Source organism: Pristiophorus japonicus, chromosome 15 (assembly GCF_044704955.1).
Source record: "Pristiophorus japonicus isolate sPriJap1 chromosome 15, sPriJap1.hap1, whole genome shotgun sequence".
Taxonomy (NCBI): domain Eukaryota; kingdom Metazoa; phylum Chordata; class Chondrichthyes; family Pristiophoridae; genus Pristiophorus; species Pristiophorus japonicus.
In genome coordinates, this window is record NC_091991.1 from 167,448,265 (window position 1) to 167,462,212 (window position 13,948).

General features: G+C 40.1%; 1 protein-coding gene across 1 annotated transcript in view; it reads left to right on the forward strand.

Annotated features, from left to right (window-relative positions):
- Nucleotides 1-13,948, forward strand: part of LOC139281227 (actin-related protein 2/3 complex subunit 1A) — a 42,316-nt gene that overhangs the window by 12,361 nt on the left and 16,007 nt on the right. The window contains exons 3-5 of the mRNA XM_070901281.1: nucleotides 4,857-4,961; nucleotides 7,126-7,348; nucleotides 9,706-9,813. Of these exons, the coding sequence (XP_070757382.1) occupies nucleotides 4,857-4,961; nucleotides 7,126-7,348; nucleotides 9,706-9,813 (436 nt within the window). The remainder of the gene's footprint in view (nucleotides 1-4,856; nucleotides 4,962-7,125; nucleotides 7,349-9,705; nucleotides 9,814-13,948) is intronic.

The following is a 13,948-nucleotide window of genomic DNA, read 5'->3' on the forward strand; positions in this document are numbered from 1 at the left end:
CCTCCCTGCTGCACCACTGCTCAAGCCACATATTCATCTGCGCTATCCTGCGATTCCTACTCTGACTAGCACGTGGCACTGGTAGCAATCCCGAGATTACTACTTTTGAGGTCCTACTTTTTAATTTAGCTCCTAGCTCCTTAAATTCTTTTCGTAGGACCTCATCCCTTTTTTTACCTATGTCGTTGGTACCAATGTGCACCACGACAACTGGCTGTTCTCCCTCCCATTTCAGAATGTCCTGCATCCACTCCGAGACATCCTTGACCCTTGCACCAGGGAGGCAACATACCATCCTGGAGTCTCGATTGCGGCCGCAGAAACGGCTATCTATTCCCCTCACCATCGAATCCCCTATCACTATCGCGCTCCCAATCTTTTTCCTGCCCTCCTGTGCAGCAGAGCCAGCCACGGTGCCATGAACTTGGCTGCTGCTGCCCTCCCCTGATGAGTCATCCCCCCCAACAGTACTCAAAGCGGTGTATCTGTTTTGCAGGGGGATGACCACAGGGGATCCCTGCACTATCTTTCTTGCACTGCTCTTCCTGCTGGTCTTCCATTCCCTATCTGGCTGTGGACCCTTCTCCTGCGGTAGGACCAACTCACTACATGTAATACTCACGTCATTCTCAGCATCGTGGATGCTCCAGAGTGAATCCACCCTCAGCTCCAATTCCGCAACGCGGACCGTCAAGAGCTCGAGGCGGATACACTTCCCACACATGTAGCCCCCAGGGACACTGGAAGTGTCCCCGAGTTCCCACATGGTACAGGAGGAGCATATCACGTGACCGAGCTCTCCTGCCATGCCTTAACCTTAGATACCCTTAAATTGGTAATAACAATGCTAAAGTTCACTTACTGATATAAAAAAGAAAAGAAAAGCTACTCACCAATCACTTACTCCATTGGCTGTGACGTCACTTTTTGATTCCTTTCTACTTCTATTTTGCTTTCTCTCCCGCTGTAGCTGCACCGGTACGCCTTTTATAGGTCGCTCCCCTCTCACCAACTGCCGCTGGCTCTCGATCTCCCGCTGGGCTTTTGATAGGTCGCTCCCCTCTCACCAACTGCCGCTGGCTCTCGATCTCCCGCTGGGCTTTTGATAGGTCGCTCCCCTCTCACCAACTGCCGCTGGCTCTCGATCTCCCGCATGGTTTGTTAATCGCATGTTAGGGATACCTTCACTGCCCAGGAATGTGATCAATTATCCTCGAGAAAAACTCTGTAGTTACATTTGGATGAGATAGCACATTTTAAAATATATGCTTATAATTAATGTAGTCCAACGGGCATATCCTTTAACTTGAGAGAAAAACAGTCAGTCATTCCTGTCAAAAACCATTGCTGACACAATATCATCTCCTATCAAGCAGTTCACTAAACTACTGGTAGTTTTAGAATGCCATGGGTAAATGGAGGTTACAAACCAATTACTATTGAGGAGGAGGGCCCATGTGGATTATGAGAATAATTTTTTAAAAACACGAGAATATGAAAAAATAACGAGGTTAAGGAAAGCTAAGAATGTGTATAAGAAAAAAAATATCGAAAGGAACAGCAACCTTATAAGTGTATCAGTAAAATTCAATTGTTAAAACAGGGTGGTACCCCTGAGAGGAGAGGATTGTCAATTCATAGACTAAGATCATAAAACGGGACAGGTATTTAATAAGTACTTCACATTGGTCTTTACTAGAGAAGATGTCTGAGCAGAGATAAACCCTGAAGTGGCTGAGAGCAAGATGAGCGATATTATGATGGATAAAAGGAATTTTTTTTTAAGATATGTTAGGCTGAAGGAAGACAAAGCACCAGGGCCTGACGGAATACAATGAGGGATGAAATTATCACGGTCTTAAAAATTATATTTCAGGGCTTCATTGAATGTGGATGTTTGCCAGAGGACTAGAAAATGTCCAATGTAGTACCTCTTTGTAAAAGAAACAGCTAAATCGGGTACTTACGGGCTAGTTAGCACAATAGCTGTAGTAGAGAAATTAGGGGAAAGTCTGTAAGAAATTAATACATATTTAATAACAAGAAAATAATTAGAAGTAGCCAGCACGGCTTTCAAAAAGGACAATTGTGCTCGACAAATGTCATAAAATTTGAGGAGCTAACAGACACGGTAGATGGGGGAAAATACCATAAATGTGGTACAAGTGGCCTTTGCCAAGGTACCACACAAGAGATGACTGGAGATGATTAAAAGATATGAAAGTTGGGGGAGGATGGCAAACTGGATTTTAAAAAATTGATTAGAAGGGATAAAAACTAGAGTTGGTTGTTTTTCCAGAGTGGTTAGTGGTGTCCCTCAGAATTCAGTTCTGTACCCTGTGTATACCAGTGATTTGAATACAGACCTAGAGGGAGCAATGTTGAAATTTGTAGATGATACCAAGATAGGAGGTGTAGTTAATTCCTTAGAAGACCAAAGGAAGTTGCACTAAGATATTAAGGTGGGAAATGGACTAAAATGTGGCCGATGTAATTTAATATCAATAAGTGTGAGGTGATATACTTGAGTTAAAATAAATAATAATTATACACGGAATGGAAATAGACAGTGCTGTGAAAGATGGGACTTTAAAGGCAGCACCTTGAGTTGATAAGACCTTAAAATCTAGAATTCCATTCGTTATTTTTTAAATCACGAGGTATAGAGAATATAGGTAATGATAAACCTATATAAAACCTTGATCGGAGTACTATATGTAGTATTGGGCTTCACTCTACAGAAAGGATACTGAGGCTTTAGAAAGGGTACAATACAGATTAATTTGGTCGTTTCCTGTTATACGGCAATACAAATACAAAAAGCTTACAAAAGTTGGGGCTTTTTTCATTAGAGCAATGTAGATTATGGGGTGATACGATAGAGGTGTTTAAAATTATAAAGAATGGGCCGGGGTACATAGAAGCAGACCGCTTATGGTAGTTAAAGGGTCTAGAACGAAGGGCCAGAGGTACGAGATTAAAGGCAAGGGATTTAAAATCGAGAGCAAGATAAATTTCTTTATACAGAATTGTGGGGCTGTGGAATTTACTTTCCTGGGTTAGTGGTTGAGTCAGAAACTGTCAACATTCAAACTAGATAGGTGGACGAAGGAAAGGGAATAATGCGATATGGGCACATGAAGGGTAAATATTAAAACTATTTGCTTGTGTGGAGGGTGAACACCAGCACAGACTGGTTGAGCCGAATGGCCTGTTTCTGTGTGTAACTTCTATGTATTTCTATGTAAATTTCTTCAATGGTAGTAGTCATCATTATGTTTTTTTTAAGTACTCTTTGATTTGCAAGTTAATAATCACCTTAGTGCTTGAAGTTGTTTGTATTTTGTTTTATTGATTTGCATAAGAAAAAGCAACACAATCCAAAGATCATTAACAAAATCCACATTTTAAATATTAAACATCTGTTCTCTCATTATTTGTACTTTGCTCTCCCTGCCAACTTATTAAAATGTATTCTTTAATACTTGGCTTGTGATCCTCCCTGTACATTTTGACTCAACCTAATTAGTTAACTCTGAAATCAAAGTTGCTTAATTCAAATTGGACCAAAAAACTACTTTAAATGAGCAGGAATGGACGTATGCTCCTTTTATGATTCCATCTGTTATTTTAAAATATGTTGTGCTAAATTAAATTTGCAACACGAAAAGAAGAGCCACCGGTGCCCATCTTCTTTGTTTCATGGCATGCCACCCTCCCTAATTTCCAATAGAATTAGAAGACAGTTGATTTCCAATGTTCTGTTTGGATGGTGCACTGTAGTTTAATATGATCACTTCAGTAAACTGTACAAGTGCCTAACCTAATATGAGTTAAGGTAATATCAGTTCAGTTGCATCATCACCATACAATGACCGATAATCTGCTCCCTTACTGGAGTGTTCAGGATTATGTAGAATTTACAGCATAGAAACAGGCCATTCGGCACAACACATCTATGCCAGTGTTTATGCTGCACACTGTTATGTTCATACAAAAGTGGTGTAACTGAGTACTGTTGACGTGAGTAAGTGTGACCTTAGTTCCTTTATTCTAACTCCAGAGTGTTGGTACAGCATGGGAGGCCTGCTTATATACAGTGCTCCCAAGGGATGCTGGGATCCCTTGGGACTCCAACAGGTACGCCCTCAGGTGGCGGTATAATACTGGTTACATAGGGTTGCATACATAACACACACGAGCCTCCTCACCTTATTTCATCTCAACCTATCAACATATCCTATTACTTTCTCGTGCACGTATCTAGTTTCTCCTTAAATGCATCCATCTATGCTATTTACCTCAATCAATATTATTTGGGGGGAAATTCTGGTCGGAGGCTTCCTTTGTACGAACGCCTCCGACCTGAAACAAATCTACGAAAGTACCTGACGGTCCTGGAGGAACGTAGGATTCCGGTCGGAGACCTAGATTCGCTGCGCAGTGCGCGGGGAGATGTCTTTCACGTACGTACATGCTGGAGTCATGTGAGCCTGGACCACCAATCACTATACAGTATTCTCATTGATAAAAATGGGAACTCCGTTTTTATGAGTTTCCATTACTATCAATGAGAAAACCCCCCTAAAACACAAACACAGCATAATAAATATAAAACACCTCGCATATTTGAAATTGAATGTTTTAGAAAAAAAGTTTTAAATTGTTTGCGTTTTAATAAGGTTAAAAATAAACTTACCTTAATGGACAGGTTTTTTTTAATATAAAAATGAGTGTTTAAATTAAATTTTTATATGTTTTAACAGTGTTACGCTGGTAAAAGTAAGCTGCGCGCTGCTTTAATTGGTGATTTTTAATCTCTGCATTTTTACTAGTTGTTTTTCTGGTTTTTACAGAGATAGCACTTAGCCCTAATAACCACGAGGTTCATATTTATAAGAAAAGTGGAAACCAGTGGATCAAGAATCACGAATTGAAGGAGCATAATGGTCGAATAACAGGTACAAAAACAGCTCGAGTACTTCTGGATCCAGATTTAATACTTCAAATTCTTCTGCAGAATTGAGATTGCCAACTAATATAGTGAAGCTGTTGCTCATTTGTGATATTCCAGGTCAAAATACATCAGTTTCTTAAGCCTAATTGTGTCTTCATTCAAAGGTGCTACTAAATATCAGTCCTAATAAAGGCAGGTGACCATGCAATGTTTTTCTCACCAGCAGATTTTCAAACCATTTCTATTTTGTTGTAAGTGTTTCGAATGATGCAACAGGAGAGCGGCAGAAAGCCAAGTTTATGCCTATGATATCGCCAATGAGCGCTCAATCTGAGTTTTTCCTCAATGTAAATCGGTATGGCACCTTCCTGTATTACAGAAATTTAAGCTGTTGAGCTGTGCAATCAATGGAAGGCAGAGTGACCAGAGCTGTAAATTCTATTTGTGAAACAAAAGGCAGAAAAACATTGGCTCTGTGCACTTCCCTCTTCTGACTTGGCCATATTCCAAGTAGCATTGATATGATTTCCTCCTGACATTGAAAAGATCAAGTTAAAATGAGGATGGGAGAGCAAGGATGCTCCCGTTTGCAAATACGAATAAATTCTTAAATTACTGAAACACCTTGTATTAATGAATTTATACAAATAAAGAGCCGTTGTTGCTTTTTGGGGGACTCTGTAGACCGGCTGTGTTCCTGGAACAGCTTGTGTGACAATTCCATTTTGGAGCTGCCATGTGAAGCTCAGGAGAGGTAATACTACAAAGAGGCAGTCTCTCCTCCAGAGCAAACCTTTGCAATAAGGTTTCTGTGGGCATGTAGGCTTTTATCTGTGTTTTTTTAATGGACTTTGTGACTGAAAGATCTTCATATTGCATGTATAAGGCACAAGTGTAAGTGTTCACCAAATATATTTTAGTGGCAGCAAATCCCCTTAGTTCTGCTCTTTTGGACTCATTAACTATCTAATTTGCCTAATGCAATTAGAATCACCATTTATATTCAAAATTAAATTGGACAAACCAAATCTGTTTTTTTTTGAATGCTGAAGTTGGTTGTTCTCTTTTGAAAGTGTATCCAGGTCTCAATTACAAAACAACTTTTGGAGGTAAATTAACTTTGGACTGCTTTTGAGGCGTGCCTACAAGATAACCTGCCAAATTAGTAAGACAGATCACATAAAGCTGATTATTTTGCCTGAGAGCACTTCAGTCTGATCACAGATTCACTACTGTCAAGAAGGATGTACTGTACTAACTAGACTAAAATTCTTCAGATTTAATTGTAGGTTTCTTAGTTAGCATTATTGTGTTTTCCCTTTTAGCTATTTCCTTCAACTCAGGAGGAATGTGAGACATTTTAAGAATCCAAATGTAAATTGAGCAGGTGTTTTTCAAGAGTTTAACTCCTGGAGCATGACATTTCATGATATTGATTGTGATAGAAGGGCCAGAATGGAAGAATATTTCAGAATTGCTAAACATTTTTTGCTGTGAGATTTTCTTGCCATGTAATTTCAATCAGATCTACATCCAACCATGTCTCTTTCTCTCTCGCGCTCGCGCGCGCGCACGCACACACACACATATCAGGTACAATAAGATGGGGAGGGGATGTATTACAAAAATTTGTCATGTCTCCTATTGGTTTGAAAGCATTTTTGGCATGCCATTAGGTTGCATTTTGAGAATGATAAATGAACTAACTTTAGCCGATAAGCATTGTAGAATCTTTCGAAATGACATATTTCAAAAACACAAACTTAGTGAAATGCAGCTAAACTATAATTGAACTTGTTATAATTAGTGACAAGTTCCAATATGCATCCTTTAAATTAGACTTGGACAGATGTGACCACCATGACAACTATATACATTTGGCCATTATTTTTGCTAACTAACAATGGTTAGATTATGTATAATTGAAATAAGAGAGTCTAAGAACTTTCAGTTTTGACCAGGTGTATTTTGACACATAAATGATGGACCTAAACTTAACCATTTTTATTTTAAATAAAATCCTCAATGTTTTCTTTGACATTTGAAATCAAAGAAAAGAAATATGGCAGCATGAATAAGACTTACCTTGACTGTGCTGCTGTGACATGTTCTGGTTGTTGAGTTCCTAAAGAATTGACACTGAATTGGTTGCTGTATTCTCTGTACAGGCATTGACTGGGCTCCCCAGAGTGATCGCATTGTAACCTGTGGCGCTGACCGTAATGCTTACGTGTGGAGTCAGAAAGACGGTGTGTGGAAACCAACGTTGGTCATTCTAAGAATTAACCGCGCTGCGACGTTTGTGAAGTGGTCTCCTCAGGAAAATAAGTTTGCTGTAGGTAGTGGTGCTCGGCTGATCTCAGTGTGCTACTTTGAAGGAGAAAATGATTGGTGAGTGAGTACATGGTAAAATCAAGAGTGCCGCCAGCGTTGGGTGCCTACTGAGGAATTGGGTTTTTCAGCCACTGGCACTGTTTTGTTACTGGTCTGGTACGTCAGCATTATTGTCAGTTATTTATAATCTTTGTCCTGTAGTCAGGTACATAATAGTCATAGGAACATTCCTTTTACTGTCAAATTAGATAGGATTGTTGATTAATGAGACGTATCGACATAAATAAACCCTTGAGAAGCATTAAAGTTTTGAAAACATGGTTTGAGACTATGCCCATAAATATGACTTTTTGTTCATTTAGCCTGAATCCGCGTTGCGCATTTACTAATTCATAGTATTAGAATATACTGACACTTTATTTTCAAACCTTGTTTTGCATTCCTCAGAGGGACTGTTAAATATATTAATAGATGGGAGAAAATTGGATCACGGTCTTTTTCTTTGTGCTAGCAATTATGGGCAGGCTTACAGTGTGCGCATTCAGTGCACTTATTCAGGTCATGTTCCACAGAAGATGGGTGACATTGTTTCAGTGACAAACGTATTTTTAGCTTTCATTTTTTTGATTTGTGCAGGTTGGTTTTAACCTCTGGCTAATTAGAACAATAACATTTAAAACTGTTTAAATAGTATGTTTCCTTAGTAGTTTTTAAAAAAATATATAGAATAGGAAGTTCTTTCTAAATACAACAGCAGTCTTCAAAGACTTTTGTTAATATGCTTTATTTTATAATTTTCTTTTCCAATCATTGTTCTGACCTCTCCATCTCATATCTTGAAAGTATTGACTCCTCGTTTGGCTAGTTTTGTAGGCACTAGGTGCCCTCCACCACTCCATTCTTTATGTATAACCATCAATGTTTGCTCGACCACTGGGTGCATCATTGCTGAGCCTCCTCTTCATTCACATGCATGCACTTTGCAGCAGGGGCTGATGGATTGATATCCAGTGCAAGAACCCTGGCCAACTTTTGCCCTTCCCCCTAATCAAAGGCATGGGTACTGTGAACAATTGTCGCACTCCTAGCAGCCTTCTGCTAACTCAGCATAGACCAAGAATCAAATATGGGACCTTTCTGGTCTTTGGAGCACAGTTGCTCGCTGCCTTAACCAGCTGCGCCATCTAAGGAAGTGATCAATATTTATCTAATACTTTATTTAATTTTTATAGGAACTAATGGGGAAGTACAGAAATAGAAAAGGTGCTACAGTCCATCTGGCTGATCTCTAAAGTGAATACTTTTCAGTTGTCCATTCCCTTAAATATCTAATTTCCCCCTTGAATGCTTCCACATTATCTTCCTCCCTGGGCAGTCCATGTTCTGTCTTTTAAGCTTAAACCTATGTCCCCGATTCTGGAGTTGTGGAAATCTCGAGTGTATAATCAAGGTTTGATTTCTCTGTTGCCTTAAGAATGTTGAATAATACCTCCATGGAGTCTTGCCTTTTGCATAGTATCCCAAACTCTTCAGCCTTTCCTCATGACTCCAGTGCCTTAAGCAAGGTATCTGTTTAGTTACCCTTTTCTGTGCTGCCTCCATATCTTGGATATACCATTTTTCAGATGTAGTCATTGCAGTACCTTGTACGGATTTGTTGTTATCTTAGTTTTTGCACCAAGATTTGGTTAGCTTTCCTGATTGCTGCCAAATACTGCACTATTGATTTCAGTGAGCTGTCCATTAATGTTATATCCTGTAGGGGGTATTTAGTTTCTATCTGCACTGTTTAGTTCTCTTCTCTCGTCTCATCTAGCATTTGCCTGTGTAATTGCCATTTGCCAGTCATCAGCCCATCTTCTCAATCTATACAGATCCCTTTGTATTTGTTTTACTTCTGCTGTTTTAACCCCATCTCCAAATTTGACATCCTCTGCAAGCACTTTGTTCCATTAACCCTTCCTTTCAGTTAACTTACAGCATGTAAAATCGCATTGCTGCATGCTGGGATATGCAGGTTTATGTCCCCAATTGTTCACACAGTTGCGTTTTTCTCGCCTAAGCCTTCGGAGGGAGAGGCTGAGCTCGGGCTGAGATGCTATCTCTTTTTGAGACTGGCAAGGAAAATTAAGGTTAAATTGACCCAAGAGCTGTTTTAGACCTAGTGTCCACCACTTGTGCAGCATTGGCTGAGGCCTGGAACTGGGCCCATCTGCGCCCTTACTCATGAAATGACGCAGTCCAAAACAGTGAAGGTCGGGGGTGCGGAATGGAACAGGGAGAGATCTTTGAATCAGGTGAATAAAAGTTTCAAGATCATAAGTTACATTTTAGGTGACATTCGTATTCTGCTGGTTAATGAAAGAGTGCATCTGTTAAGCTTTAACGTAATTAGCTGTAGTTCTTTGTTCCAGGTGGGTGAGTAAACACATCAAGAAGCCAATTCGTTCTACTATCCTTAGCCTTGACTGGCATCCCAATAATGTCTTACTGGCAGCAGGCTCGTGTGACTTCAAATGCAGGTGAGGGGCACTGCAGCTTCTGTTGGCGGTTTTAAAATAAGTTATGGGTGCTATGGCTTGATCATGCATATATAATGCCACATCCAAATTAATTTCATACAACCTCCTCTCTCCAAGAAAATTATATTTTCTTTGAAAAACTTTGTGGATTAGGTAGCAATCCAATTTAAGGATTCAGATGATGTCCTAAACTCTTGGAGTGAATTTCGGGCAGATTATCGCAGTCATACAGATTTTGATGTAGAAGAAAAAGATCATTCAGGTGCTGGAAACCTGGCCAGTTTTGCCCTCCTTAATCCATGGGGCTCCAAGGAGGATTAGTAATTATAGCGTCACTTCAGCTGTTGCCTGTGCTGCAGGTAGCGCTCTCCACAGCTATTGACAGTAATCGCATTTCAATTCACTTTCCTTGTATGTTCCAAGTGTCTGTCTGCTACCTTCTTAAATATCATTGACTGTTTTAGTACAATATTTTTCATTCTTTGGGCGAACAATATCCTTTTGATCTCTTTTCCTGGTATCAATCCCATTTATACTCCCTTGGCGCCAATTCATCACAGTGGAAATAATCTTCCATTATTCGCTCTCTCAAACCCTTTCATAATTTTAATACTTCTATTAGATCCCCTTAAGCTTCTCTTCTCCAGTGAACACAGTCGTAGTCACCAAACTATATCATCTCATTCTTGTTGTAATCTTACTGAATCTGCATTACAATTTTCCACGGCCCCGATATCTTTTCTCTAACTTTGGCATAACCAGCATCTTCTACCAATTCACTAACTCCTAGCTATTACATAAGAATTAGGGCATTCGGCCCCTCAGGCCTACTCCGCCATTCAATGAGATCATGGCTAATCTTCTACCTCAACTCCACTTTCCTGCACTATCCCCATATCCCTTGATTCCCTTAATATCCAAAAACTTTATCTATCTCTGTCTTGAATATACTCAAAGAGTGAGCCTCCACCGCCCTCTGGGGTAGAGAATTCCAAAGATTCACCACCCTCTGAGTGAAAAAGTTACTTCTCATCTCAGTCCTAAATGGCCGACCCCTTCTTCTGAGACTGTGACCCCTGGTTCTAGACTCCCCAGCCAGAGGAAACATCCTCCCTGCATCTACCTTGTCAAACACTAAGAATGTTTCAATGTTTTGTATGTTTCAATGTGATCACCTCTCATTCTTCTAAACTCTAGAGAATATAGGCCTAATCTACTCAATCTCTCCTCATAGGACAATCACCCCATTTCAGGAATCACTCTGGTGAACCTATTGTATTCAATGCTGCTGCTTATAAAACCAAGGTCCCGTTTGCAGTATTCTTTTCACCTGTAATCCTATCTTCAATAACGTAATCTTGCATCCATAGATCTTTCGCTTCCTTCACTCCACTGAGAATCTTACAAATCCTTTGTGATATTTTGCCAAAATGTACTTCATAGTCTACACTTAATTCCATTTTCCACACTTCTGCCCACTACCTATGGCTTCATATCATCTCCTACATTCTGCCTCAGAAGAAAAACATCTGAACTCTGAAGTTGAATTTACTCATCTAAGCTCTTTGTTTTAATTGGTTTTCTTGCTATATTGTATATTTACTGTGGAAGTTTTCCAATGTTTGAAGATTAAGTCACAAAGGACAAAGAGTGCTTTCAATCTTATCACAGAGATCTAAAATGTAGTGCATCATTTGACAATTTCCTGTAATAACCTGCATTACTGGATTATTTGAAAATACAATAGATTGGAAGTATTATATTTCACTGCTTATTCAGCATTAGAATTTAATGAACTGAATATCTTGCATGGAAAAGTCTGGTATAAAAGTTGTCTTGTGACCAATAGTTGGAATGCGTTGATTTTATGATTTGCGTTATTCTATGTCACAGTGACTGATATAAGGAGATTTTACATGCATTCATTCATAAGTTAGTAATAGCTTTAGAGAGTAAAATCTATTGTAGTCCTTATAAATCAATCAGCAAAAATGAGCAGATCTCACAATTAAAATGATGTAAACCGCTTTGGATGCATTGATGGGTCATTTCCAAGCGTTTGATGGCATGACTGCATAAGAACATAAGAATTAGGAACAGGAGTAGGCCATCTAGCCCCTCGAGCCTGCTCCGCCATTCAATAAGATCATGGCTGATCTGGCTGTGGACTCAGCTCCACTTACCCGCCCGCTCCCCGTAACCCTTAATTCCCTTATTGGTTAAAAATCTATCTATCTGTGACTTGAATACATTCAATGAGCTAGCCTCAACTGCTTCCTTGGGCAGAGAATTCCACAGATTCACAACCCTCTGGGAGAAGAAATTCCTTCTCAACTCGGTTTTAAATTGGCTCCCCCGTATTTTGAGGCTGTGCCCCCTAGTTCTAGTCTCCCGACCAGTGGAAACAACCTCTCCGCCTCTATCTTGTCTATCCCTTTCATTATTTTAAATGTTTCTATTAGATCACCCCTCACCCTTCTGAACTCCAACGAGTAAAGACCCAGTCTGCTCAATCTATCATCATAAGGTAACCCCCTCATCTCCGGAATCAGCCTAGTGAATCGTCTCTGTACCCCCTCCAAAGCCAGTATATCCTTCCTTAAGTAAGGTGACCAAAACTGCAGACAGTACTCCAGGTGCGGCCTTACCAATACCCTATACAGTTGCAGCAGGACCTCCCTGCTTTTGTACTCCATCCCTCTCGCAATGAAGGCCAACATTCCATTTGCCTTCCTGATTACCTGCTGCACCTGCAAACTAACTTTTTGGGATTCATGCACAAGGGCCCCCAGGTCCCTCTGCACCTCAGCATGTTGTAATTTCTCCCCATTCAAATAATATTCCCTTTTACTGTTTTTTTTTTTTCCCAAGGTGGATGACCTCACACTTTCCGACATTGTATTCCATCTGCCAAACCTTAGCCCATTCGCTTAACCTATCCAAATCTCTTTGCAGCCTCTCTGTGTCCTCTACACAACCTGCTTTCCCACTAATCTTTGTCATCTGCAAATTTTGTTACATTACACTCTGTCCCCTCTTCCAGGTCATCTATGTATATTGTAAACAGTTGTGGTCCCAGCACCGATCCCAGTGGCACACCAGTAACCACCGATTTCCAACCCGTAACCACCGATTTCCAACCCGTAACCACCGATTTCCAACCCATAATTTAGTGGTTCATTTAATGGTGGGTGATGATCAAATATGGCTGAAAATTGAAGTGTTAATGAATTCATTTTGTAAACTTATTGTCTGAGCATGTATCGTCTGGCATGGAGTGATGCGACTTGTTTGGGATCAACACTCTTCAGTTACCAATATCTTTAATGGCTTTGAAATGCTGCATCAAGCTGAGAGTAGGTACTTTACCCACATTGTGTGAAGGTGAATTGGAGGGCAAGTGGCCTTCGATCATTCTAGTGTTTGCATACTGGTGGCTTGTTCAAAAATATGCAGCACTGTGGGACTTGAGAGATGGTAAGGAAAGAATCGCTAACTCAGAAGGCAACATGATGTAGCAGTCATAGACTTGACATGGCCATTTCACTCCAGGGAAGTGGAGCTGAGTCCATGATCAGATCAGCCATGATCTTACTGAATGACGGGGCAGGCTCGAGGGGCCATATGGCCTACTCCTGTTCCTATTTCTTATGTTCTTATTTGGTTCCTCAAAAGCAAGGGTGACCAGACTTTTGTCTTCATAGAGCACATGTGTGTCATGGGGCCTAGGAGGCCAAATACAAAGTTTAAGTCTGTGTGTTTGTTAATTTGCATATAGTTGGTGCTAATAACAGATTTTCATCTTCTGATTTACAATTCATTAACGAGGTGTTAGTGCTTTTAAAAAAAAAAGGCCCTTCCCAAATCTCCAGACCCACAAAATTCCAACAGGACAAGCAATCGTTTAAGAAATATAAGCACTGATATAACTTGCGTTGCCTGGACTTCAAGGGTTGGTCACCCCTGCTCTACTGCAAAAGACTGCTTGCATCATTGGGATACAGTGCAAGTACTGGTGTATATCTGATCATATTAGCAATAAACAGATACATTCAATGAAAAATCTTCTGAGCTGATGACTCATTCAGTCTGGGGCCTTTATTTTGAACAGTCTGAACCTAGTTCTTGGTAGGTA